Genomic DNA, 24,734 nt, shown 5'->3' with positions numbered 1-24,734 from the left:
CAGAGCCCCTTTAGAGGACACCTGGTGGTAAAAATTTCCAGAGCCCTTCACTGTAGTGTCCTTCATAGCCTAATTTACTTTGGGATGATAAACCCCTATAAACCATACCATAATGTACTATACCCTTTTCATTAGGAGTGGACTTGGAGTAATATTTCAGGCTGCCTAGCCAGTTCACCTATGAGATGGCTCATCCTGGTGGTACATTGCCTTTTTCTGCAGTCTGTGCAACAGTGCGTGACATGATGGAGGCATCGACTGACTCCCTGCTCAGCGTACCTGGCACGTCTTCTGCTGGCTCACGCTCTGATGAGACCAGTATGCCCCCTTCTGAGCCACCGGCCGGGAATGAGACTGCCCCTTCTGAGCCACGAGCCAAGAAAGCGAAGGCATCCAGAGCGCCACGGAGGCATTTGGTACCGAGGCTGCGTTCCTGCCGTGGGCGGAACTTGAAGATGACTGTGCGCTTCAAGAGTGAAGGCTTGAAGGATGACGATACGAATTGGACAGTCAAGTGAGTCTGGGGTGTTTCTTGCTGACTACTGCATGCTGCATTAGCTGACCTACTCTATATGCCTACAATCTTTGCAGCTGTGGCTTCTTTGAAGGATGTGTAATGCGATGAGCAACAGTAGTTCTTGTGTCTGAATGTTCAAATTTTCAAATAATTGGGGAATAATACTAGCTCTTGGGTTCACATGACACCTTACCACGAACAGTTCTACAGGTTGCTTTGATTTGGCTGCACTAACTGCACTAGTTCCGTGAAGTCCTTTGGTGGCGCCGCCGGCGTGCAGCATCAGTTCAAGAAGTGCAGCTCGCACTGGCTGATTCGAGCACAAATGGTCAAGAGCAGGCCTGGCAGTCCATGAGCTTTTGTGCTGCCACCAAATTTCACCAGGCGCGTGCTGCCGACATCTACTGCCTCCAAATCCCGAACCAGGTGAATTTTCAAGCAGCAAATTACTTTGAAGTGTTGCCATGAACCTGCCCTACGAAATCGTCGTTTCACTGGAAAGATAAAGATTTAAAAAGTTGTTGCATATATAATACCGGGTTTGTTTCAGCGAAAATTTTAACAAAAATTTCAAATTTACCGTAAAAACCGGAATATAGGTCGAACTTTTTTTCAAAAAACTATGGTGAAAAGTCGACCCCCGTCTTATATACCGGTCATTGGCGGAAAAAATACGGAAATCTTGCAACAATGGGTGGCTGAAGTCAACAGCCTCCATCACCATCGCCATCAGCAGCAGTGCCGCCATTTTGCGTTTCAGTAGATGCAAAGCGGAAGCTAACGGCAATTTACCGTCGCCTCCAAGAAAAACACGATTGAGTACGAGGAAGCTCACGGGAACCTGGCGGCACAGCGCGAATTTGGAGTATCCGAAAAGAGCATTCAGTACTGGCGGAGGCAGAAGCTGCGTATTACAACTTGCAGCAACCAGAAGAAAACATCATTTCGTGGGCAGACCGTAGTGTATCGTGAATAGGAAGGAAACGTTGCGCTGCGAGCAAGATTGCTGCCTGCGACTGCCGAATGCATCCGCGTGAAAGCAGCAGAGATCGCGCGTGCCTCTAGACTCACGAGGGCGCAATTCAAAGGCTCGCCATCCTGGTTGCGGCGATTCATGAAGAGGAGGGCTTTGCTCTACGGCGCCATACTTGCCTGTGCCAGAAACAAACACGCGGGCCGATTGGTGCGCGATATTGTTAAAAAATTTGCCGGGTGTACATATAAGCAGCATTTAAATGAAATTAAATACTGTCACCATTGTGCAACCTCTCGAGTCGCATTTGTTTCAAAGTAAGGATGTCTTTCGGTACTTTTCCCATTGAAAAAAGATCTTTTTCATTTTTAGAATTGGTTAGTTAGGGGGTCGACCTATATTCCTGTTTGACCTATAGTCCGGTTTTTACGGTAGGCTTTTTAGGGTAAAAATATGGCTTTTGCAGAAAAGTATTACCAGTTTTCTGGCATTTACCTTTCGTTTCTGCAAGTTCTCACGAAAAATTTGGTGGCCCGTTGTCTTACTAATATCGAGAGCATCTATATGCATGCAGACTGTAATGGTGCGGTCTTGCTGTACGATTTCCTTGATCCGAGCCACGTTGTTTTCATTCCGTGAGGTTGAAGGGCGCCCCTGCTTTGTGTCATCTTCCACCGACGTTCTCCCCAAATCGAACCTCTTGTGCCACCCGCCGCGGTGGCTCAGTGGTTAGGGTGCTCGACTACTGATCCGGAGTTCCCGGGTTCGAACGCGACCGCGGCGTCTGTGTGCCGGTTGTTGTATCGTAGTAATGATAATTAGCAATGAAACAGTACACGTAGCATACGGTCGAGCCGATCTGTATTCTCCTACTTCGTCGTCTTCTCTCCCCTCATGCGCGCGAGTGCGTGCAGCGCACTTGCCACACTTCATCTTTATCACATTTCCGCCGCACTTAAAAAAAAACAAAATGTCTAGCGGATGTCATAGTCTTTGAACCATGCGGGCCGCTTCTTTTTGCGAGTACTTCGGCGAGGCGGCGCAGGAGGTGAAGTCGCAGTTGCCGCTGTGGATTTACTACACGAGGGTTGAGGAGCGGCTGCCGATTCCGGAGCGGGCGGAACGGCTGGCATCATATGGATTGAAGGCGCGTCCGAAGAAGGACCCTGGACCACGGCTCCGGACTGTGGACTGGGCGGCGGCATGCGGTTGCCGTCGATAGGCGGCGAAATATCAGCGAAAAGGGCCGCTGGAGCTGAGGAGGACAGTTGCTGCTGAACTACTTCGGGGCGAACCGCAGAAAACTTGGACGAGTGCCACACTAGCCCATCATCCAGCAGATAAGATGCAGGTCCACGCTACTCCACAACCTTCCGAGGCTCCGAAAACCGAGCTGACAGTTTGCCTCGCACATTTGGTTTGCGGACACGCACGTACTGGCCAATCTGAAAGTCACGACACTGGGCGCCACTCCGCTGGTCCGCATAAAGCTTGTATTGCGCTTGTTTCTCGTCAAGCATCTGCCGCAAAAGCTTAAGCGCTTTTGTCGGATCCATTGAGAAGGACTGATCCGGCAGTCCTACGACGTTGAGTCTTGTGCGGGGCAACCGGCCATGAAGTAGGACAGCTGGTGCAATTCCTGTCGTGGCATGGGGCGTACAGCGGTAGACACCGAGGTAGTCCACAATCGCTGTACGTAGGTCGCGTCGCTCGCACAGAGCTAGCTGAATGTAGGACTTAAGCACTCGATTGAATCGTTCAACGAGTCCATTAGCTTGGGGATGGTACACTGAAGAGTAGCAATGGCGTATCCCCCGTTCGCGGAGGAAAGTTTGCATGGCCATCGATGAAAATTGAGGTCCGTCGTCAGAGACAATCTCTTGAGGGTAACCCTCACGAGCGAAGAGGCCAAGCAGGAATTCTTGAACGGTTTGAGTTGTGATGGCATCAGCGAAGACAACTTCGGGCCACTTACTGTAATAATCCATGAGAGTAATCGCGAAGCGGCAGCCACTGGGAGCTTGGTCGAAAGGCCCCACGATATCAATGGCAACCTTATCCCAAGGTTTCTCTGGGAAGGCGACAGGTTGCAGAGGAGCTGCCACCGGACGAGCCGATTTGTCACAGGACTGGCACACGACGCATGTCCGTACCATTTCTTCGACGTGCTCGTCCATTCGCGGCCACCATTAGAGCTCTCGCAGTCGACTTTTCGTGCGGCTGATCCCGGGGTGTGACTCGTGCGCGATGTCCATGAGGCGTCGTCGCAAACTTTCGGGAACGACGAGCCTGTCACCTCGGTACAAGACGCCTTGCATGACGGACAGCTCCGAGCGCAGGAGATAGTATGGCCTAAGGTTCTCTGGTAGGGATTTCTTGTCCGGCCATGTCGCCGATGTAAACTGAATGGCTTGAACAACTGCCGCGTCGCTGATGGTTGCCTCTTAAAGCTCTTGTAGAGTCACGGCTGGCGATAGCAGGCGGACGAAGTCGTCGTCACTGGCGTCGAACTCACTGGGCTCACTGCACGATGTGGTCGGTAAGGGAAGGCAGACAGAGCATCCGCAACAGAGTTGTCATTGCCTTTGCGGTACTCTACAGTGTAGTTGTAGCACAACAGGCGAGCCGACCAACGTGAAATTCGCAACGGCCGATGGCCCGTTCCTTTCGTCGACAGCAAAATGACAAGTGCACTGTGGTCGGTGCGTAGAACAAAAGGCCGGCCCCACAAATACACGTGCCACCGTTCGCACGCCCAAACGCAAGCTAGGGCCTCACGTTCACCAACAGAGTACTTTCTTTCTTGGGGTGTCAAGGTACGGGAGGCAAACGCAACAGTTTGCAGGGAATGGCCGTTGTCTTGCTGAAGCACTGCCCCAAGGCCATATCCGGAAGCATCAGTCGTTACGACCACGGGAAGATCAGGATCAAAAAAATGCAACACGTCACATGACGTCAACATGGACTTCAGTAGTTTGAAGCTTGAATCCGCAGCAGCAGTCCAAGTGAAGGCGGAGTCGCTGCCTCGAAGTAGGGCGCGCATAGGCTCAACGACGTCGGAGTAATGCGGGATAAACTTGGAGTAGAAACCCGCAAGTCCAAGGAGGGAGCGAAGCTCGCTGATGTTAGATGGAGTCGGAGCCTTCGTAATCGCCTCGATGGCAGAAGAAAGCGGAAACAGTCCTTCACCGCTGACAACATGCCCCAAGAAAGTGAGGTTCGGAACATCGAAGACACATTTGTGGTTGAGCTTGAGTCCGGCTTGGGACAGGCGCTCGAGAACAGCACGAAGGTTGGTCAGGTGCTCCTGTCGGGAGGTGCCATGGACTATGATGTCGTCGATGTAGAAGAGGACACCTTTGCACCCTTTTAAAATTAAGTGCATCATCTTCTGAAAAGCCGAAGGCACCGAAGCAAGGCCGAAACACACTCGTTTGAAGCGGAAGAGGCCATCATGGGTAATGAATGTGGTCAATTCCAGACTCTCAGGGCTAAGTGGTACTTGATGGTAAGCCGAGGCAAGGTCCAACTTCGAAAAACGCTGTGACCCGGCCAAGCTATGTAGAAGTTCTTCCGTTTGAGGCAAAGGAAAACTGTCGACCACAATAGCCTTGTTCGGCTCACGCAAATCGACGCACATTCGGATGGAGCCATCTTTTTTCTGAGCCACGACTATGGGTGAAATCCACTTGGAAGCGTCGACCCGTTCAATGATGTCTTGAGCTTCAAGCTTCTGGAGTTCCTCGGACACCTGCTGACGAATGACAAACGGCAGCCGTCGGAGCTTGCAAGGAACAGGAGAAACGGAATCCTGCACTCTGACTTTGTGCACGTAGCCACGAGCAACTCCGAGTTCCTTGGAGAAGAGATGTTCGAAGTGTGGACGTAGCTCAGGAGGTAACAGAGGCGTATCAGGTGTCATGGAAAGACATTCCAACGATGCACCTTTGATCTTCATTTGTAGAGCGGCAATGGAATCCAGGCCCAGCAGCGTTGTGCCTCCCGAGACAACGTACAACAGGATGCAGGCAGTACGGTCGTGGAACTTTGCTGTGGCAACAAAACACCCTTGGACTATAATCCGAGACTTAGAATAGTCCAATAGTTGAACTGCAGTTGATTTAAGCGGGAAACATTTAGCGAAGAATCGGTGGTAGAGGTCTTCAGAAATAATTGACACAGATGAGCCGGTGTCAATCAGGAAGCGGATGAACTTGCCTTCAATCAGGACTGAGGCGAAAATTCCGTTTTTTTTGACTTTCAACATTGAGAATAGACGCACTGCTGGAGCCATCCGGCATCGACGATGTGTCAGCAGTATCTGCAACTTGCTGAACTTGAACAGGACGGTCGGACGACTTGCAGAGAGAGTCGAAATGGCCCACCTTGCCGCACCGACGACACTTGCGGTTGCGGGCTCGGCATGCAGGGTTGTTCGCTAGGTGAGCTGTAGAACCGCAGCGGTAGCAAATGCGCTCTGGTATTGCAGCAGCAGGTTGTGATGGTTGACTTTGGCACTTGCAGCAATGGGCCTGAGGTGGTGTTTGTCTCGATCCGCGCTCGCATCTCACACGATGTACTGGAGCGTCCTCCTCAGCCAATTCCCTGGCTTCCCGGGAAGCTTGCTCACACTGTCGAGCAAGGAGCATGGCGCGCGACAGAGTCAAGGAGGAGCCTTCCATGAGTAGGCGCTCACGCAGATGGCAACTCGAGGTCTTCTCCACCAGCTGGTCCCTGATCATATCGTCCGCCATGGTCCCAAACCCGCAGTCGCCGACAAGGCTGACTCATCGGCTGTCTCTCCTGGAGCCTGAACCCGACGGCGAAAGCGATGACGTGCGGCGATTACATTTGCGGATGATTTGTAATGCTCCGACAGGATGGATATCGCCGCATCAAATTCGTCAAGGCGGGGCGCCTCGTCACCGGAGTGCGAAGCCGCAGCTGTAGGCGCTGGAGTGGACGACGGCGGCGCCAATGTATAAAAAATGCGCTGACCTTCCAGTCCGAGGCAATTCAGCAGGATGGCCTTCCGCCTGTCCGCGCCCAGAGTAGAGGCACCAGAGGCCAGCATGTAATTCCGGAACGCCAGCTCCCATTGCTCCCATGGAAGGGCAGGACGACCAGGAGTCGGCAGGAAGGGTGGTGGTGGCTGAAGCCCAGAAAAGCTCATGACGGATGGTGAGCAGGCCACGTGAAGGTCCCGAATCAAAACAGCATCCTCGTCGCCAAAATATGTTGTATCGTAGTAATGATAATTAGCAATGAAACAGTACACGTAGCATACGGTCGAGCCAATCTGTATTCTCCTACTTCGTCGTCTTCTCTCCCCCCATGCGCGCGAGTGCGTGCAGCGCACTTGCCACACTTCATGTTTATCACACCCGTGTGCTGTGCGATGTCTGTGCACGTTAGATATCCCCAAGTGGTCAAAATTATTTTGGAGCCATCCACTACGGCACCTCTTTCTTTCTTCTTTCACTCCCTCCTTTATCCCTTCCCTTACTGCGCGGTTCAGGTGTTCAAGGATATATGAGACAGATACTGCGCCAATTCCTTTCCCCCAAGACCAATAATTATGTTGGTAGGCGCCAGAAAAGCGGTGAATCGTCTTGAGTAGTAAGCTGGTTAAGTAAATTTTAATAACTTTCTAACTAGTACAGTTAGGCGCCTAGCTGCAATTAGATTTGTAGCCGGTCGTCAGTAATGGCCGTATCAGTTTTTAGAATTCTGAAAACGGGATTACCCTTGGCACTGGGGTTCGACAAAAATTTGTCGTTTTCAACTAATTACGTGCACTGACGGTGTTGCTTTGTCTGCATACTTTCGAAAGCACATGTATTTGCGCTCGGCACAGCCAAAGTTTGTCGAGCCACAGTGATGAGCGTAATCAAGTTTTTGAAATGCAAGCAACTGATGTGGCTATTGCTAATGACCGGCTACAAATCTCTAATTGCAACTAGGCGTCTAACTCAACTAGTTAAAAAATTAATAAAATTAGTTAACCGGCTTACTACATAAGACTATTCACCACTTTTCTGGTGTCCGCCAACACCGGTAATACTCCGCCGCAAAAGCCATATTTTCGCCCCTGAAAGCTCATATAGAAAATTTTTTTTTTGAAGTGGTCACTGAAATACCTGGTGTGTACTATACAGTAAAAGCTCGTTAATTCAAACTGATGCCCTTAAGAGAAACTTTCGCATACAACGAGCGAGACCTGCACGACCGTCAAAATATACATTATTTCAATGGCACAAAATCACGTATAATGAACATCATTAGGCCCTGCTGATCGGAGGAAGCGAATGGACGGCGTAAACCCGGCGCCGCGATGCGAGATAACCTGCCTCCGACCCCTTTGTGCGCCCGCCGTGTGGTATATTTTCCCAAGCCTCATCGCGGTTGAATTGCCCGCCCCGTTTCGTGCCGCTCTTAAGCGAGCTACCCTTTCCCCGCTGGCGCACCTTCCAAGACCACCCTCCCGGCCCTCCTCGCTACTCCACTTCCCTCTCCTCTCTCTTGCAAATCCGTGCGTGGCCTCCGTGATCAACCACGCCGGTGCCGATCGCGAAGGCCACACTCCATGAAGCAGGCCTTCCGTGGGAGCCAAGAGGTGGCTGCAGTGACGCTCACGGACGCCCCTCATTGGTCTCTCCGCTGGCGATTGCGTCTGTATTTTTAGCTTGAGTGCCGCCTGTGTGCGTTGCACGTCTACCCCATCGCGCGCTTCAGTCACTCTTGTTGCGGTGCGGACTCTCCGCTGGCGATTGCGTCTGTATCTTTAGCTTGAGTGCCGCCTGTGTGCGTTGCACGTCTACCCCATCGCGCGCTTCAGTCACTCTTGTTGCGGTGCGGACGTTTCATTGGCTTCGTTCAAATTTCGGGGCCCTGGTCGCCCTGGTTGTAATTCGGAATGTTGGACGGGAACACCGTGCCCATTTCGATTGTATTTAGCGGTTGAGATGATGAAAGCGGCTTGGGCGGAGCTGACGGCCACTGGCAAGTGGAACTGCTTCCGCAAGGCCGGCTTCGTCGACACAGTGTCTGACGCCGAGCCTGATGCTTCGCAAGATGACCAGCCCGGCAGCGATTTGTTGCAGCGCGTCGTCGACTCTGACATGGGGGGCCATGACATTGGTTGGAATGATTTTATTCCTGTCGATGACTACGCCGACAGCGCGGAACCGTGCACGGAGGGCATCGTTTCTGAAGTGCGGGACGAGAGTGACGCGGAGGAATCAGATGAGGATGAAACTACGGAGCCAGCACCCATAAGCGCGCCTGTAGCAATGGGCTACATAGAGAGCCTCAGACAACTTGTCTATGCCAAGGGTCTCGGCGAAGAGCACTCTTTTGCTTAAAATAATCCGGAAACCTCCCTCATCGGATCTGCGCTGCAAAAACACACGTCCATCACAGACTTTTTCGCAAAGAAAAAATTTTGTGTTTTGACAAGCAACCGTCTTTAAAGCTGTAGTCCACTTACTGCGAACTTCGGGATATAACGAACAGACGCCGCGTGACGCTCATGTTCTTTATAAGCGGGCTGGACTGTATTTCCCTAGCCAGGGGGCTCTCCCCACCCTGTTTCGCTGTTCCAACCACTGTATTGAATTGATTGCAGCCTCTCATGCGAAGCCTCCTAAAGGACATACAGTTGAAACCCGGTTTAAAATAGTACACATGAACTGCATGCACATGTGCGTCCGTGAAGCCTGCACACCCCCAGCGCCCCTAGTGGATCGAAGCTGATGGGGCACACTCTTGGTCTGGAAGATACCATCTCTGGAGCACCCTCCCCTGTATGTGCACCTGGGGGCACCCACCAGTCTAATTCCTATTAATGTTGATGACTGTGTCATTTATCATCAGATTAATAAACCTAACGAGTCTCATCTTCTACAGGAGGGCCTTAATTCATTATCATAATGATGTGTCGTGTGGTTAATACAGATTATTGTTAACAAAACCAAGGTAATTACATTCATTTTACTCCATCTCGGTAATTCCTTGTAGCACTACCAAAGCAGCGATGAGTGCACAGCGATGTTCTGACACTGCAGAATGTTGTGCCAGTATAAAATGGGCATATGGGATAGCGTGTGCTAAGAGCATTGCGTGCTTTGTGGTGTACATGTGCAAAACACTATTTCAAGTCGAGCTTTACTGTGTGCGTGCGTTATGTATGCTATTTGCAGAGTCTGTCGTGCGTGGCTCGTGCCACTGCTCTTTCAAACGCCAAAATATTGTTTCCAAAATGGTGTTGCACTTCTAAGCAGGACTCCTAGCTTCAGGATAGATTAATGTTATTACAGTAGCCGACGGGTAATTTGGACTTCAATAATTCGGAGTTGTAGGATGTTCCGGACCTCGGTGAGGCACCGTCAGTCACTGCATAGAAGCACATACATATTCGCGACGGGTATTTCGGACTTCAGAAGTCCGAAAGTTCGATTTTTCGGACTAATTTCAGTCGCCTGCAGCCCAAAATTGGCCATTTTATCGGCTTTTCTCCGGCGCAGAAAGCGCCATCTTGGGTTGAGGTGGATTTACACTGCAGTTGGATTGGCTTGACACACTTACGTCCTGATTGTTGCCAGTAGAGGTCCCTGCGATCTCTGACACTTTGAGGTGGCAGCCGGATTGTCATCGCCGTCAACTTGCTTTTGTCGCCGGTATTGTCGCGGGCAGTTATCGCTTGTCCCTTACGTTGAAAATTGGTCGTTGGGGGAAGGAAATTGTGCAGGAGCTATCTCGCATATCGGAGGGAAGAGATAAAAGAGGGGCTAAGAGAAGAAAGGAAGACGTGCCGTAGTGGAAGGCTCCGGAATAATTTCGACCACCTGGGGATCTTTAACGTGCGCTGACATCGCACAGCACACGGGCGCCGTTGCGTTTCGCCTCCATCGAAACGCGGCCACCGTGGTCGGGATCCAACCCGGGTACTCCGGATCGGTAGCCGAGCGCCCTAACCATTGAGCCATCACTGCGGGTCTCATACGTTTGCCATTCGCCGTTTCGTCACTTGGGCTCCTCTGACCGCGTTGACCGAGTGGCGCTCAGTCTTCACGAAGTTACATCCGTTCGCCGTTTTGTTATTGCGTCCGGCGGTTCCGCCGCTTTGAACGAAAAGTGCCTTATCTTTGTGTGTGTTTGACGAGCGGTGTAGTGCACACTCGGGTTGTGGACAACATGGCCCCGCCAGGTCCGTCAAAGAAGCGTGGGAAGTATTCCAACTAAATGCGGTGACCTTTCTGTCGATCGTGTACAGTGAAAGCACAAATTTGGCGCAAATACAGGCGCAAATCGTCGCCAGCAAGAGAAATTTGTCACGAGGTAAAATCAGTGACATTTTTAAGCAGATTTCATCTCAATAAAGTAGTTTTTTTGTACTTCACGGATTTTTCGGACTGTTCAATTATTCGGACCATTTTTCGGGTCCCTTCGAGTCTGAAAAATCGGTTGGCGACTGTACTGTCGTTTTCAGTACGTTCACTGGCCGTAAATGGGGCACGAGGCTTTTGCTTCATCTTATCTCGACAATAACAAATCATATGAGGGATAAATTCGGGCTATTTTTTATTTGGACGGACGATTCTGCCACTTCTATTCTCGGGAGCAGCGTCGGTGTGAACCATATCTATGTACGCTGCAGGCAGACACACAGATGGCGAGGCACGGAGGAATGTGTTTAACTCTCGTGATTGTTTGAGGCAGTCGCTGTCTTCAGTAGTGCCGCAAGGAACTCGTGAACTACAGTATACATGTCGCTACAATGTACCATTTTCTTATATCAACCATGCTGCCATTGAGTGGATAAGTCAGTTCAAATGCCTCTGTGTCATCATGTCATGGAATCGGCACATGGAATACACCTTCAGCAGAGTGAGTAGAACACTAGGAGTAATTTGAAAAACACTGTACATGTGGCTACACCTTGGTGAAATTGCAGCTGGAATATGCCGCCTCCATTATTTGGAATCCGCATCAGGGTTATTTAACACAGTTACTCAAATCATTACAGTACCGTGTGATTCGTTTTATAACTAGCAACTACACATGCGACAGTATTCCTCAGCTCCGAAACTCCCTGAATCTTCAAACACTCCATCAGTGAAGACTCATTTCTTTACCTCAGTATTTTCAAACTCTGCCACTGCAGCTTTCCAAATTGAACAGATTCGCCATTCTTCACATATATTGGGGGAATTTTTTTGGGGGAAACACAGTAACATGTCTAGGCGATCAAAAAATTTTTGTTGTTCCTCGTTGAAGGCTGCTTTTCCTTGGTGTGTGGTGCACTTCCCGTATGTTGCAAGGGCATCGTGTGCCTTATTGCGTCTTTCTGGGCAGCCGTCAGACCAGATGTCGATTCCATTCATCACCTGGATAGGCTTCATTGGAGGGTGTTCATAAGTATCCAGTGACAATATCCATTGACATTGACGTAGCTGTTCGGAATCTGATTATTGCATGGCTGATGGCACTAGTGTTAAAATAGTTGCGAAAGCTGGCACCACATCATTTTACTCACCAGAATTTTCATAACTGGAATATGATGCTTCTGGCATCTGAAACTTACAAAATCTGTTTCAACATGTTCGATTCTGTTAATGATTTGTTGTACATCTGAGCTGTTGTGATTACAAAATTGTTCTTCAGTGCTCATTTCTTATTTTTATTTTGTTTAATATGCTGCAAACTTTCTATGACATCAGATTCATTGTGGTGGAAGGAAGTTTAAAGGGAATGTTTACTTGTGGTTAATAACAGTGGGGCACAAGATTGCGAATTGGCATGTGAAAGCATTCAAGCCAGGCCACAGGTACTGAGGCTGTGTGGTGGGTTGGCTCTGTATTAACTGGCAGTCTTGCTTTGAGCTTGTACTGCAGCCTGTTGACTTGTCATGAAACAACTTCTGTCAGCTTGTCCAGAGTGGGATATCACTTTTGTGTAAAAAACTCTACAGCTAAGAATTATCCACAGAACCCTGCTGTTCTGTGTTCCACAGGACCTCTGAAAAGGAATGTACCAGCCGGGAAACATAGTAGTCGGGAGGCGTGCGTGAGAAAAATTGTACCATCGTTGTCTGGCCTTTTTCGGGGGGGGGGGGGGGATTGTATTATTTTTAACTTATAGTAAAGGTAGCAATGCTTCACTGGAATTTTCAAGGCTCTGCAGTTCTCGCACTCGTTTGCATGCACTTAATGACCTAGATGCCCTGCGATGGCTCTGTCCTCCTGAGCAGCTTTTTGTGGAAGGCAGGTAGTAGCGAAGATGGAGGCAGTGCATAGCAGGTGAAGTTTTGGCATGCATGAATAGTTATGCTCCATTTTCAATGCAGTCGCTTTAATCCTACAGAATCTTCATCTATTGGAACCTAGAAATTGTGTTAAGCCGCAGACAACAAGGCAAACGTGGATGATAGAAACATGCCTTGTAGCCAACGGCGCTCCCCGCACAGCATTAGCAGTCGTACAGCTTCGTTTTCGCGCCTTCAGTTGTTCGTGCTGCACCGGTGATGGAACCGCACTAGCAGCTGCATCCAGATTCATGCTGCCTGTAAGTGTGCTCGACAGCATTGGCATGGTTGCAGCATGGCGGAAGCCACCGAACACGGTGGCGGCCATGTGTCGATGGATTCGTTATTAAAGAAGAAAGACAGGCTATTTGATGCTTTTGATTCACTCTCTGAAACAAGGTTACTAGCGCTAAAAAACGCAAGCGACAGTGAATAGACGCAATCTCTGCAACACAGGAAAAACAAAACCAAAATTCACAACACATGAAAGTGCTTGCTTTTTGCCATGCAATCAAATCAGGTAAGCAGATGAAGTCTGTTCCGCTTTAGGCAGTCTGCCACTGCTGTTCCACGCTCGCTGAACGTTGTATGTCAAAATACTGGCGCAGGGTAAAGCACTGTTGCGACGTAGCATGTGGGAATGCTGTCACAGTTGCGACATAACCGAGGAGTCTGTATCGCATGGGTTTCTATTGTATTGGAGGTTAGGTGGGACTGGCTCATGAAGACATAGCAGCTGGCAAAACTCTGCACCCAGGAACATAACAGCAAGGTTCTGCTGCATGTTGTTACTGCTGTATCTGATGCCAGCTCAGCTTAAGATGATCAGAGATTTCTTCACTTGAAGTCTGCTTGTAAGCCTGCCTTGCAAATAAGCTGCTGGGTGCGGAAGGAGTACACGTCATAGTGCTGTGCTTCTGTCTCTGCAGTGAACGCAAGCAGCTGTTGGATGCGTTGAAGGAACATGGAAGCAGTGACTTGGAGAAGCTGGCCCAGGCAGTACCGACGCGATCAGCGACTGCCGTCAAGTAAGTTAAGGGGGCCGCGGCTCTTGAAAACCAAAAAATCACGAAAAAGTCGATTTTTGGGAAGGTACATATTCCGGCAGTATGTGTCAAACTACCTTTTCTGTAAATATGAACGACTAATTCATCGTGAAAGTACTTCATATTAAATATCTAACAAGACGCGGTGCCCGCTGAGCTGCGAGAAAGCGCCGAAAATACCCCAACTTAGCGCGGACGCTGTTCCTCAGCCAGCGAACCAAGCGCCGCCATCTTGGTCGTGTTTCGTTCGTGAATTCTTGCTCTTTTTTTGCCGCCTTCGGTGGCGGTGGCATGGTGGGAGCGTGGCTCGCTTGTGATTGGGGCCCTCAAAGCGCCTTTCGAGTTTCCCACATTTTAAATGCGAGGCTGTGATTGGGTGAAGGACGCGCTCCTCGAAAACACGGGGGATCGTGCGGCCGCTGTTGGCTGCTGCGCGCGTTGACGCGGCGACCCCCTCTTGCGGCGGCCGCCGCGTCGTCCGTCCCGGCTGCCGTCGCTCTTTATTTCGTTTTCTCGTTGTGATCGCCGTTGTCACGTCTACGATCTCTCGCCGTGCCGTCCGAACAGTTTCCTGCAAACTGTTGACTATTGCGCAGTCAGTCACGATGTGTCCAGCAAAGCTAAAGATGCTACACGCGTTCGGTGCGCGGAAGCGTGCAATGAAGTTTGTTCGTTCGGCAAAGCGTGCCGCCAAAAACTGTCGATGCTTCCAGCCACGTAGCTGCTTCTGCATCGCTACTAGACAGCGATTGCGTCGCCGCTTCCAGCGACGTACCAGCAGATTCATCGGTGCAAGAATGCTTTTCTTCGGGCATGCCTTGTGCGCCGAAGGCATCAACCTTCGGAGATTGTGGCCTCCAGCTTCTGTCTCGCATCTACCCCGAAGCGTGACAACGCATCGCCCACCGTTCACTTGGAAACGCATTTCCTCATGTGCGAGGTGATCGAGATTCTGGTTGCATCTCGGGAACCACTTATTGAATTTCCATGTTTTTTTTTTCCGTACCTGAATAAATTTCTAAAGGCAAGTCAAGCTCGTTTATTCAGAATATTGTGTCTGGAATTTGTCATAAGCAATTAATTTTGGCTAATGAGGTCTAATCAATGACACCAAATTCAGTGCTATGCTAAAATTTTTCAGCGAGGAAATTCAACAAAAGGGCCTTGCCTTGCCCTGCGGTACCTATGTAGGAATAACCATTTTCAAATTCTCCAGACCTGGAGTAAGGGGCCTATGTGAACCAGTTTGATATGCTCCTGTAACCTTAGAACCAGTGTGCACAGCTTCATGAAACATAGTATTTCTTGAAATGTTTGTGCTGTGAGCCTACCCTGAAAATTTCATTCAGATGTCTCAAGAAACAAACAAAGTTGGTGTTCAAGGGTAGCCTCCCTCCTTACAAAGCTAAGGTAAAAAAATTAAGCGAGTCTTGAAAAAAAAATTCTTCTTCAAGCTTACAGTTTGTGAAAAATGCACGCTCAAAACAAGAATGAGTGTGCCCAAGATGATTTGTAGAAATGACGTTTCTTGTACAAAAAATGGAAAAAACAGTCGTAACCAACTGCAGGAAGCGACACAGAACTTCTAATTGCTATGACCTAGTGATGTGCATCTGCTTTTTGCATGCGTGTTCTGCAGCTGTGTGCCACTGATCTTTTACACACATCAGTGCTGATAAATTTGACTGTGAACTGAAAGTGCAATATGTATGTTAGTTACTTAAACGGGCCTTACAAAAGTCACTGCAAGTTTTCTCTTGTGTTTGTGTGATATTATTACTCTTTGCATGTACTATAGTAGACAGTCAATAATTCAGACTTCAAGGGACCAGGGAGTTTAGTTTAAATGATCAGAAGCTTGAATTTTCAGAAGTGCACCTTTATATGATCCAAGGCCAATGGTGATTTACGTCTGTGCATAACATTTTGTAACCTCTTCTGTGTGCAGACATAGCTATAAGCATCAGTACAACATCAAGTATTGGTGAAATGCAATGATTTATTTATTCAACCGCCAGTGTTAAATGGAGGTGGGGTTTTAAATAATGTTATCAATAATATACTTGTTTCCCATTAAAGTAAAATCTCACTAATTGAGACTTCAAGGAACTGAAGAAAACGCCCGAATTGTCTGAAGTGCGATCATCAAATTGTCCCTAAAAATTTAATAAAATCATCTCGCTGCATAGTAAATGCCACAAAGAGTGCAGGTGTGGTATGTCTGATGAGAGGAAATCAGTGGTGCCAGATATGAAGCCACCAAGATTATCGATGATGCGTTGTCAATGTATTTTTATTAAAAGGAAGTAGATCTGAAATTTCGCTCTCTCTAATTCTTGCAGCCATTTTCTGATGGAGCGCCGGTGCAAGAAAGATCGCATCGTGGTGCAGGGCGCAACTGGCAGACGCACGACGCAAGCTCTTCGCATCCTACGGAGGGCGCTGGACGTGAAGCGGCGTCGCTTTGACCGCTCACAGGCGCTTGTGAAGGTGAGATGGCAACGGCAGGTTGCATCCTTCTGCCACATCCATTGTGTATTGTAAAGGTTTGGTTTATGGTTTATGAGGGTTTAACGTCCCAAAGCGACTCAGGCTATGAGGGACGCCGTAGTGAAGGGCTCCGGAAATTTCGACCACCTGGAGTTCTTTAACGTGCACTGACATCGCACAGTACACAGGCCTCTAGAATTTCGCCTCCATCGAAATTCGACTGCCGCGGCCGGGATCGAACCCGCGTCTTTCGGGCCAGCAGCCGAGCGCCATAACCACTGAGCCACCACGGCGGCCTAATTGTAAAGGCATCAGTAATGTGAGGAGCGCATCGGATGCAGCACCCAGGGCCATCTGCCGCAGTCCGAAATCAAGGCCAGGCTGTAATCAAAGCGAAGACTTCCCTAGATTTTTTTGAATTCATGGTGTTGGAAAAAATGCTCAGGTGCCTCTCTCCCCCAACAGGGTAAAGAAATGAACGGCAACAGCACTCGCCTCTCATGAATGCAGTCATTCCCAGGGCTAGCTAGACCACATGGCTAAAACAGGCAGCAAATTGAGTGTACTCTCCATAGAGGGAAATTGACGTGACAAGCTTGGTGTGCGACGATCCTGTTGTACTTAGTGGACTCTCACATTTTACATTTGTTATTTACCATTCAGTGCTCCTTGGAAACGAGTCTGCAAACTCCGTTCGCCAACACGACATTTCCGTAATGTTGGTGACCCTATCACACCACAGCAACACGGGCTCATTGGAAAGAATTCCCTTTCATCCAGCAACATGTGTCTGAAACTTCTGTGACAACTGTTGGCGAACTCCTTGTCACACTGGAAAAGGAATTTTGGTGGGGCTCCTCCGCCACCTCTATCCATGTGCAGCTGCTAAAACAGGAGGTGCCTTGTGCTGTCTAGTGCCTTATGCGTTTTGCAGTAAAGATGTAGAATGAATACAGTAATTCCTCATTAGAATGAAATCGCTTTGCTTGAAATACCGCTTTATTCAAAATTTCTTCTGGTCCCGACCAAAACGTCTGCATTTTAAGCCGCATTACTCGAAGCGAACGAAGAGCTTGAGCCGCTTAGAGCGAAGTGGCGAGCGGAGTTATCGCCACGGCAGCGGCGACTCGTTTGCGCACGTTGTGACAAATTAATACCACCGACGAATTAGTCTCAGGCAGGCACAGAACAGGCCACAAAGGTACCAAACCTACGACCGATGACCTGCCTAGTAACGGGTACCGAGCGAGTGCCGAGTGCCCCCAGCTGTTTACAGCGGATGCGAATGGAAGCGCGCCCAATCGGTTGCAGTCGCATCACTGGTGTCCCCAGTGATAGAATCCAAACTAAAATAAAATTTTCATGACGCTTTGCGATGCCAGAAAACCGCATGCCAGAAAACCGTGGTCTCGTGGCTGCCGAAAAGTGGCTAAAAGACCGCGGGCAGACTTGCGCCATAGCATTCCAAGGGGTGAGCTCGGTGAGCAAAGTTTTACCGCTCTAAAGAACATTTTTGGCTTTGAAACGTGCCAGAAAGCACAGAAGAGGTGTCCCTCCGATTATGAGCCCATTCACGCTTGCGAGTCGAGAGCGAGGTGAGCTTTCGGCAGCAAACTGAGCTTCTCCCTGGCTGCCGTCGTCGTCGCTAAGCCTAACCATTTCACATCGGCCAAAGCAGACAAAACTCTCGAAAGTGCGCGAACGTCTTTTCGTAGAGTTTTCACTTCAGATAAGAAGGCAACCCGCTGGTCGCGGTTGCAAGCATGAATAACGGTGATGTCGAGCTGCTGCCTGGTCGCAAGCGACTGCTGTCGCACGCCCTTTGCCGTGTTCGACGCGAGGAGCTATGTTAACAGATCAGGAAGACGACCTTGGGGAAGCCGGCCTAGAAATTTTCTTGCTGCTAGTCATAATCGGCCTGCATCGCAATAAAACACCGCCCCTAGCTTCGTTGCACTTTTGATGGTGCAAATCGACTGATAACTTGCCGAAAACACGAAAAATCTGAGCGCTGCCAACGGCGAGTCGGGCTGTCAACATGGCGGGTCAACGCAACCACGGTGCTTCCCCGGCCATTTTCTCAAGCAGGTCATGCTTGATTCGCGCCATCCAACTAAACGAACGGTCGAAATGCTTGGCAGGGCCATTGAATTTTGTTCCTAGACATCTGTCAACGGCGCGGACGCGACACTGCGCGAACACTGAGGCTCGAAACGTAGAATTAGCATAGTGTCGTCGACAACGGTGCACCGAAAAACTCAATTGCAAACTTCACAGCTGTACACCTCGAGGAAAAAAAAGTGCCCGTAATCATGCGAAGCCCCCACTGCAAAACCGTTCAGTTTCCATGATCGCGCTGTGTACCTAAATTGAGCGGCTAATCATTTTTTGAGCACAACAAACACAACCTCAGACTCGAGCCATAGCATTTCCGTGACCCCCCACCGCACGAAAGCGGCCACTGCCTTCGGGATTCAAAAGGTTGAATTCATGGGCGGCGACCGTGGCCTTGTGCAATGCATGGTCAAATTAGAGCAGGGGCTGCACGCACCCGGTAATAACTTCAAACAGCCAATGCTTACTGCCTTTTTTGCACCTGAATTAAGTTTTGCTTTACTGAATACATTGTATTTTGACTTCCACGCCGTTGTGGCACAATTAAAGCTCGACTGCTTTAGATTTTCTCAGGTGGTCGCTTGAATCGAATTGCCGCTTATAACCAATTTTTTTGCCGTCCCGCTGACTTCGTTATAACGAGGGATTACTGTAATTGCTGTGTGCGGCTACTGCAGCAGTAATCCGCCTTTTTCACGACGCGACTGCGCATGCGCCCATTCCCTGGCGGTGGTGTCGCGAAACATATTGGAAGGGTCGCACGCTCTACTCGAGACCGGCCGTGGAAGTGTAAACAAACCGGCTTCCTACGCGGGGTGCGTTGCTGCAGCCGTCGGGCGTTCATCGCGACGCATTTGGTGATACCTACGAAATGTGCTGCATACGGCTGCAATGCCCAATATGTAAAGGGAAGCAAACTTGAATTTTTTTGCTTTCGGAGCGCTTCCCGGGACAGCCTTCGACGCGAAGCGTGGATAAAAACAGTTCGCCGGCTCAACGATCGTGGATGCCCTTGGGCACCGTCAAGCACGTCAAGACTGAGCGGGAATCACTTTGTGACAGGTACGAACGATGTGCTGTGGTTAAATGCATGTGCAGTCTATCTCGAAGTGTTTTATTCATGGGCAAAAAGGCCTCGAATGTCACCGCGGCACCCAGACATCGTTCCGACGCTTTTTGCTTTCTCAAGCAAGAAGGCCAAATGGACAAGTGCTGTGAGCTGCTTTCAACGTGCGATGGAGCGGGCAATGAAAAAGAAGCTGCGAGAGCATTCACGCATGGTGCTAAAATTTTGTCATAATCTCCTATGGAAATTTCCTTGCTTATGCCACTACACCCTGGCCAATCCCCCCCCCGTGTTGGTACGTGCCATGTATTAAGAGGCACAAGAAGAAGAAGGTGCGTTATGCGTGTGTTCACATCATATCCATAATGAAGAGCTCTGCGTGGTATCGCCAGAATGGATCAATCGCCTCTCGCGCTCGTCTTTATGGACGCGCATGCTTGTTTAACCTATGCAGCGGTGTGCTGTGGGAAAATACAGTGAAATGCTAGCAGAGCTGCTTTGTTCGAGTACGCTTGCGCTTTTATAGCTCGTGTAGCTATTCTGCAGCGCTTGAGCACAACGATTGCTTGTGAAAACTGTTGTCCTTAGTCGTTTTCTGTACTACGGCGTGCACGATGTAGTATCCACCTTTCATGAATTGCAGGCATATACAGCGGAAAACGCCAACCTCACTGATCGGGGATATCTCATTGAACATTATGTTCCGAATGTAGCCTTCATCTCTGAAGCGGCGGCCCTTGCTAGCTGGTGTTCGCATCGCATGCCGGATGATTGGAGATTCTGAAGAATTTGCTCTTCGGTGGGCGCTGCAGCCTGCCTCGGACTTTGCACCCAGCCATCAGTCAACCCTATAAATGCTGGCACACGGCATCGTCGACAGATTCCAACAAAACGTGCTCCGGAGCGGCACTCAGTCCGGCCGGGTTGGGCGCGCAGTACCCTACCAGTGAGCTTCCAGCGTTGTACGCGAGGTGGCAGCACAGGAAAATGAAAAAGGCGGATTATGCTGATGTTTTGCGTTGTCGATTCTGTCTCGAACGGCTCATACATATGACAGGAAACGCGCCTACACATAACACCGTCTCACTTCCGAAGCGAGTGCAGTAGTACAAACTAAAAATGCCTACAGGAAGCATACCCCCCCTCAAAAAATCTCTGAGAAAGAATGCGACGGTACTGATTTGTTTATATTGGTTTTCAATACGCCTGGTCAAATAACTCGTGCTCACCCGTGACATCTAATCCCTCGTTGTAGCGCTCTCTTCTAATGATCTATCCTTAAGCTGAGGCTGATGGTACCTGCTTCGTTGCGTCCCACAAGAATCTCCTCGTGTCGACCATTGCGATAGCTCTCTGGGGTGAAAATGACAGCAGCATATTTTCACGAGCACCTTGCAGACTTATCTGCCGACATCCGTGCTGATTTGTTGCTGGCTGGCGCCGTTAAAACCACAGAAGACGGAACCGTCGCTACAGGCAGAGAGGGGCTGCGCCAGAGAGAAAGGGGCTTTGTGGAAAGCCACGCTCGTCAGGAGCGTATGGTAATTTGCACACAAGAATGGGACGGGGACAGGGCGGCGCTCCTCCACAGTGGCTCCAGCGGAGGCGTGGGCAGGATTGAGGCATGGCAGCCAGCCATCTGGCGGTGTCGATGACAGTAGTCTGCCTGCCGGCATTTGCATGCCTGCAAGATGCTGCACCGCGGCAATTTGCATGCCTGCAAGATGCTGCACCGCGGCAATTTGCATGCCTGCAAGATGCTGCACCGCGGAAATTTGCATGCCTGCGAGATGCTGCACCGCGGCAATTTGCATGCCTGCTAGATGCTGCACCGCGGCAATTTGCATGCCTGCAAGATGCTGCACCGCGGAAATTTGCATGCCTGCTAGATGCTGCACCGCGGCAATTTGCATGCCTGCAAGATGCTGCACCGCGGAAATTTGCATGCCTGCTAGATGCTGCACCGCGGCAATTTGCATGCCTGCTAGATGCTGCACCGCGGCAATTTGCATGCCTGCTAGATGCTGCACCGCGGCAATTTGCATACCTGCTAGATGCTGCACCGCGGCAATTTGCATGCCTGCTAGATGCTGCACCGCGGAAATTTGCATGCCTGCTAGATGCTGCACCGCGGAAATTTGCATGCCTGCTAGATGCTGCACCGCGGCAATTTGCATGCCTGCAAGATGCTGCACCGCCACAATTTGCATGCCTGCAAGATGCTGCACCGCCGCAATTTGCATGCCTGCTAGATGCTGCACCGCGGCAATTTGCATGCCTGCAAGATGCTGCACCGCGGAAATTTGCATGCCTGCTAGATGCTGCACCGCGGCAATTTGCATGCCTGCAAGATGCTGCACCGCGGAAATTTGCATGCCTGCTAGATGCTGCACCGCGGCAATTTGCATGCCTGCAAGATGCTGCACCGCGGCAATTTGCATGCCTGCTAGATGCTGCACCGCGGAAATTTGCATGCCTGCAAGATGCTGCACCGCGGCAATTTGCATGCCTGCAAGATGCTGCACCGCGGAAATTTGCATGCCTGCTAGATGCTGCACCGTGGCAATTTGCATGCCTGCAAGATGCTGCACCGCGGAAATTTGCATGCCTGCAAGATGCTGCACTGCGGAAATTTGCATGCCTGCAAGATGCTGCACCGCGGCAATTTGCATGCCTGCTAGATGCTGCACCGCGGCAATTTGCATGCCTGCAAGATGCTGCACTGCGGAAATTTGCATGCCTGCTAGATGCTGCACTGCGGAAATTTGCATGCCTGCTAGATGCTGCACCGCGGCAATTTGCATGCCTGCTAGATGCTGCACCGCGGAAATTTGCATGCCTGCTAGATGCTGCACCGCGGCAATTTGCATGCCTGCTAGATGCTGCACCGCGGCAATTTGCATGCCTGCTAGATGCTGCACCGCGGAAATTTGCATGCCTGCTAGATGCTGCACCGCGGCAATTTGCATGCCTGCTAGATGCTGCACCGCGGCAATTTGCATGCCTGCTAGATGCTGCACCGCGGCAATTTGCATGTCTGCTAGATGCTGCAACGCGGCAATTTGCATGCCTGCTAAATGCTGCACCGCGGCAATTTGCATGCCTGCTAGATGCTGCACCGCGGAAATTTGCATGCCTGCTAGATGCTGCACGGCGGAAATTTGCATGCCTGCTAGATGCTGCACCGCGGAAATTTGCATGCCTGCTAGATGCTGCACCGCGGCAATTTGCATGCCTGCTAGATGCTGCACCGCGGCAATTTGCATGCCTGCTAGATGCTGCACCGCGGCAATTTGCATGCCTGCTAGATGCTGCACCGCGGCAATTTGCATGCCTGCTAGATGCTGCACCGCGGCAATTTGCATGCCTGCTAGATGCTGCACCGCGGCAATTTGCATGCCTGCTAGATGCTGCACCGCGGCAATTTGCATGCCTGCTAGATGCTGCACCGCGGAAATTTGCATGCCTGCTAGATGCTGCACCGTGGAAATTTGCATGCCTGCTAGATGCTGCACCGCGGCAATTTGCATGCCTGCAAGATGCTGCACCGCGGAAATTTGCATGCCTGCTAGATGCTGCACCGCGGCAATTTGCATGCCTGCTAGATGCTGCACCGCGGAAATTTGCATGCCTGCTAGATGCTGCACCGCGGAAATTTGCATGCCTGCTAGATGCTGCACCGCGGCAATTTGCATGCCTGCTAGATGCTGCACCGCGGAAATTTGCATGCCTGCTAGATGCTGCACCGCGGCAATTTGCATGCCTGCTAGATGCTGCACCGCCGCAGACAACAATGCGGCGAAAGGAAATGCTTTGCAAACAATGCTTGCAATCCGGAAAGGCACGAAAGTGGTCAGTCACCACAAAGTGCGTGCTTTGGCTGGTGCGTTGGTGCCAGAAAATTTGCCCAGCCGGAGAGCAGGCCAAACAGTGTCTACGAACGTTGTTTGTTCCTAGTGCTGGTTCCCGAAAGCTGTCATACTGAGGCAATACTACAGCAGCCTGTCTTGTTTCTCTGCTGCTTGTGTAGTGTGACATGTTAGGGAATGAGTTGGTTCAGCAACTTGTTAATGGCTTGCTGGCGAAAGTGTTTTGCCGATGTCACTTTTGTGTTTCCGCAGTGTGACACAGGCTTAATGAGCTGTCATTTTCTTTGTGGGTGTGTCTTACTCTCTATTGACGCCCCGTTATGTGCACTCCCAAGGTAGTGCTCTGTTACCAAGCTGCCATTGTGCCATTAGAATCAAATCGTCATTCCAGAGAGGTGGCAGTAATGTGTCAGCATTGGAAGGCCTGCATTCACCCTCTGTCGGCTTGCCTGCATTGGTCCCTTCTTCTTTGCATGCTGTCTTTGTGCAGGTGGTGGAATCGTGCCAGCGGCAGCCCTTCGCCGATCCCACGGAGGTTTATGGTCTGGAGCTCCCCCAGTTCGCGGATATCTACCAGATGCTACAGGATGTCATGGAGAACAAGGTGCCAGCTGCCTTGGGTCCCTGCGAGCAGTTTGTGGTGCGCCGCCTGCTTGGCACCCTGACCACCGCTGTGGCCTCGCTCGATTTAAACGAGGAACGTGAGGTTCTGAAGCAGCAACTAGCCTGGGCAGCCGTGAGTCTCTGCACATTTCTATAGGAGTGGTCGAGTTGCAGTTAGTTCTGGATAGATTTTTTTTTTGTGAAAATAACAAAAAAAAATTGTTTTTTTGTGGAAAAAAGAAATTCATTCCCTTCAGGGCCCTTTGTTGACCTAAAGTGCGGTGAGGCAAAAGCCTCTAGCGCGGTGTTGCTGCTTGTGTCACTGATGTGTAGTTAAGGTGTTAAGTACACAGTTGTTACTACATATGCGCTTGCAGGAAGTAGCGTAATCGATAGCACGCTCGGCTCGGGAACAGAAGGATGGTGGTTCGAATCCCGCCGTGTTCAAGGATTTTTTTCTTATAGAGTTGATGTCATTTGATTGATGGCTATAGTGCGATAGATTTCGCAAAGGGACAGATGGGCGGAACGAAGCATTAAGCCGATGCCAACGCATTCGCTCATTGGTCTTCTGTCGCAGTGTAGCTGGGGGAGTAGTGTGCTTGCGTTTGCCCGCATTCTGGGACTCCATTGACGCGAGCGTCTAGGAGGGAGGTTGCGCGGCACCCGGGTCGACAGCTGCAAGGCGTCTGGCGTGGGCGCACCGTGTGCGCAGGTGGCACCACCTTGCGCATGCGCAGTGAACTACCA

General features: G+C 50.3%; 1 protein-coding gene across 4 annotated transcripts in view; it reads left to right on the top strand.

Annotated features, from left to right (window-relative positions):
- The window catches only part of LOC144099323 (uncharacterized), a 49,362-nt gene that overhangs the window by 3,328 nt on the left and 21,300 nt on the right, over nucleotides 1-24,734 (top strand). For all 4 annotated transcript variants that reach the window (XR_013307375.1, XR_013307376.1, XM_077632540.1 and 1 more), the window contains exons 2-5: nucleotides 223-514; nucleotides 13,725-13,823; nucleotides 16,184-16,331; nucleotides 23,872-24,117. Coding sequence is in view for 2 of the 4 variants with exons in the window: in XM_077632540.1 (XP_077488666.1) it covers nucleotides 243-514; nucleotides 13,725-13,823; nucleotides 16,184-16,331; nucleotides 23,872-24,117 (765 nt within the window). In the remaining 2 variants the exon portion in view is untranslated. The remainder of the gene's footprint in view (nucleotides 1-222; nucleotides 515-13,724; nucleotides 13,824-16,183; nucleotides 16,332-23,871; nucleotides 24,118-24,734) is intronic.

Source organism: Amblyomma americanum, chromosome 7 (assembly GCF_052857255.1).
Source record: "Amblyomma americanum isolate KBUSLIRL-KWMA chromosome 7, ASM5285725v1, whole genome shotgun sequence".
Classification (NCBI taxonomy): domain Eukaryota; kingdom Metazoa; phylum Arthropoda; class Arachnida; order Ixodida; family Ixodidae; genus Amblyomma; species Amblyomma americanum.
Note: the sequence above shows the minus strand (reverse complement) of the source record. Positions and strands in the feature narration are given on the sequence as shown.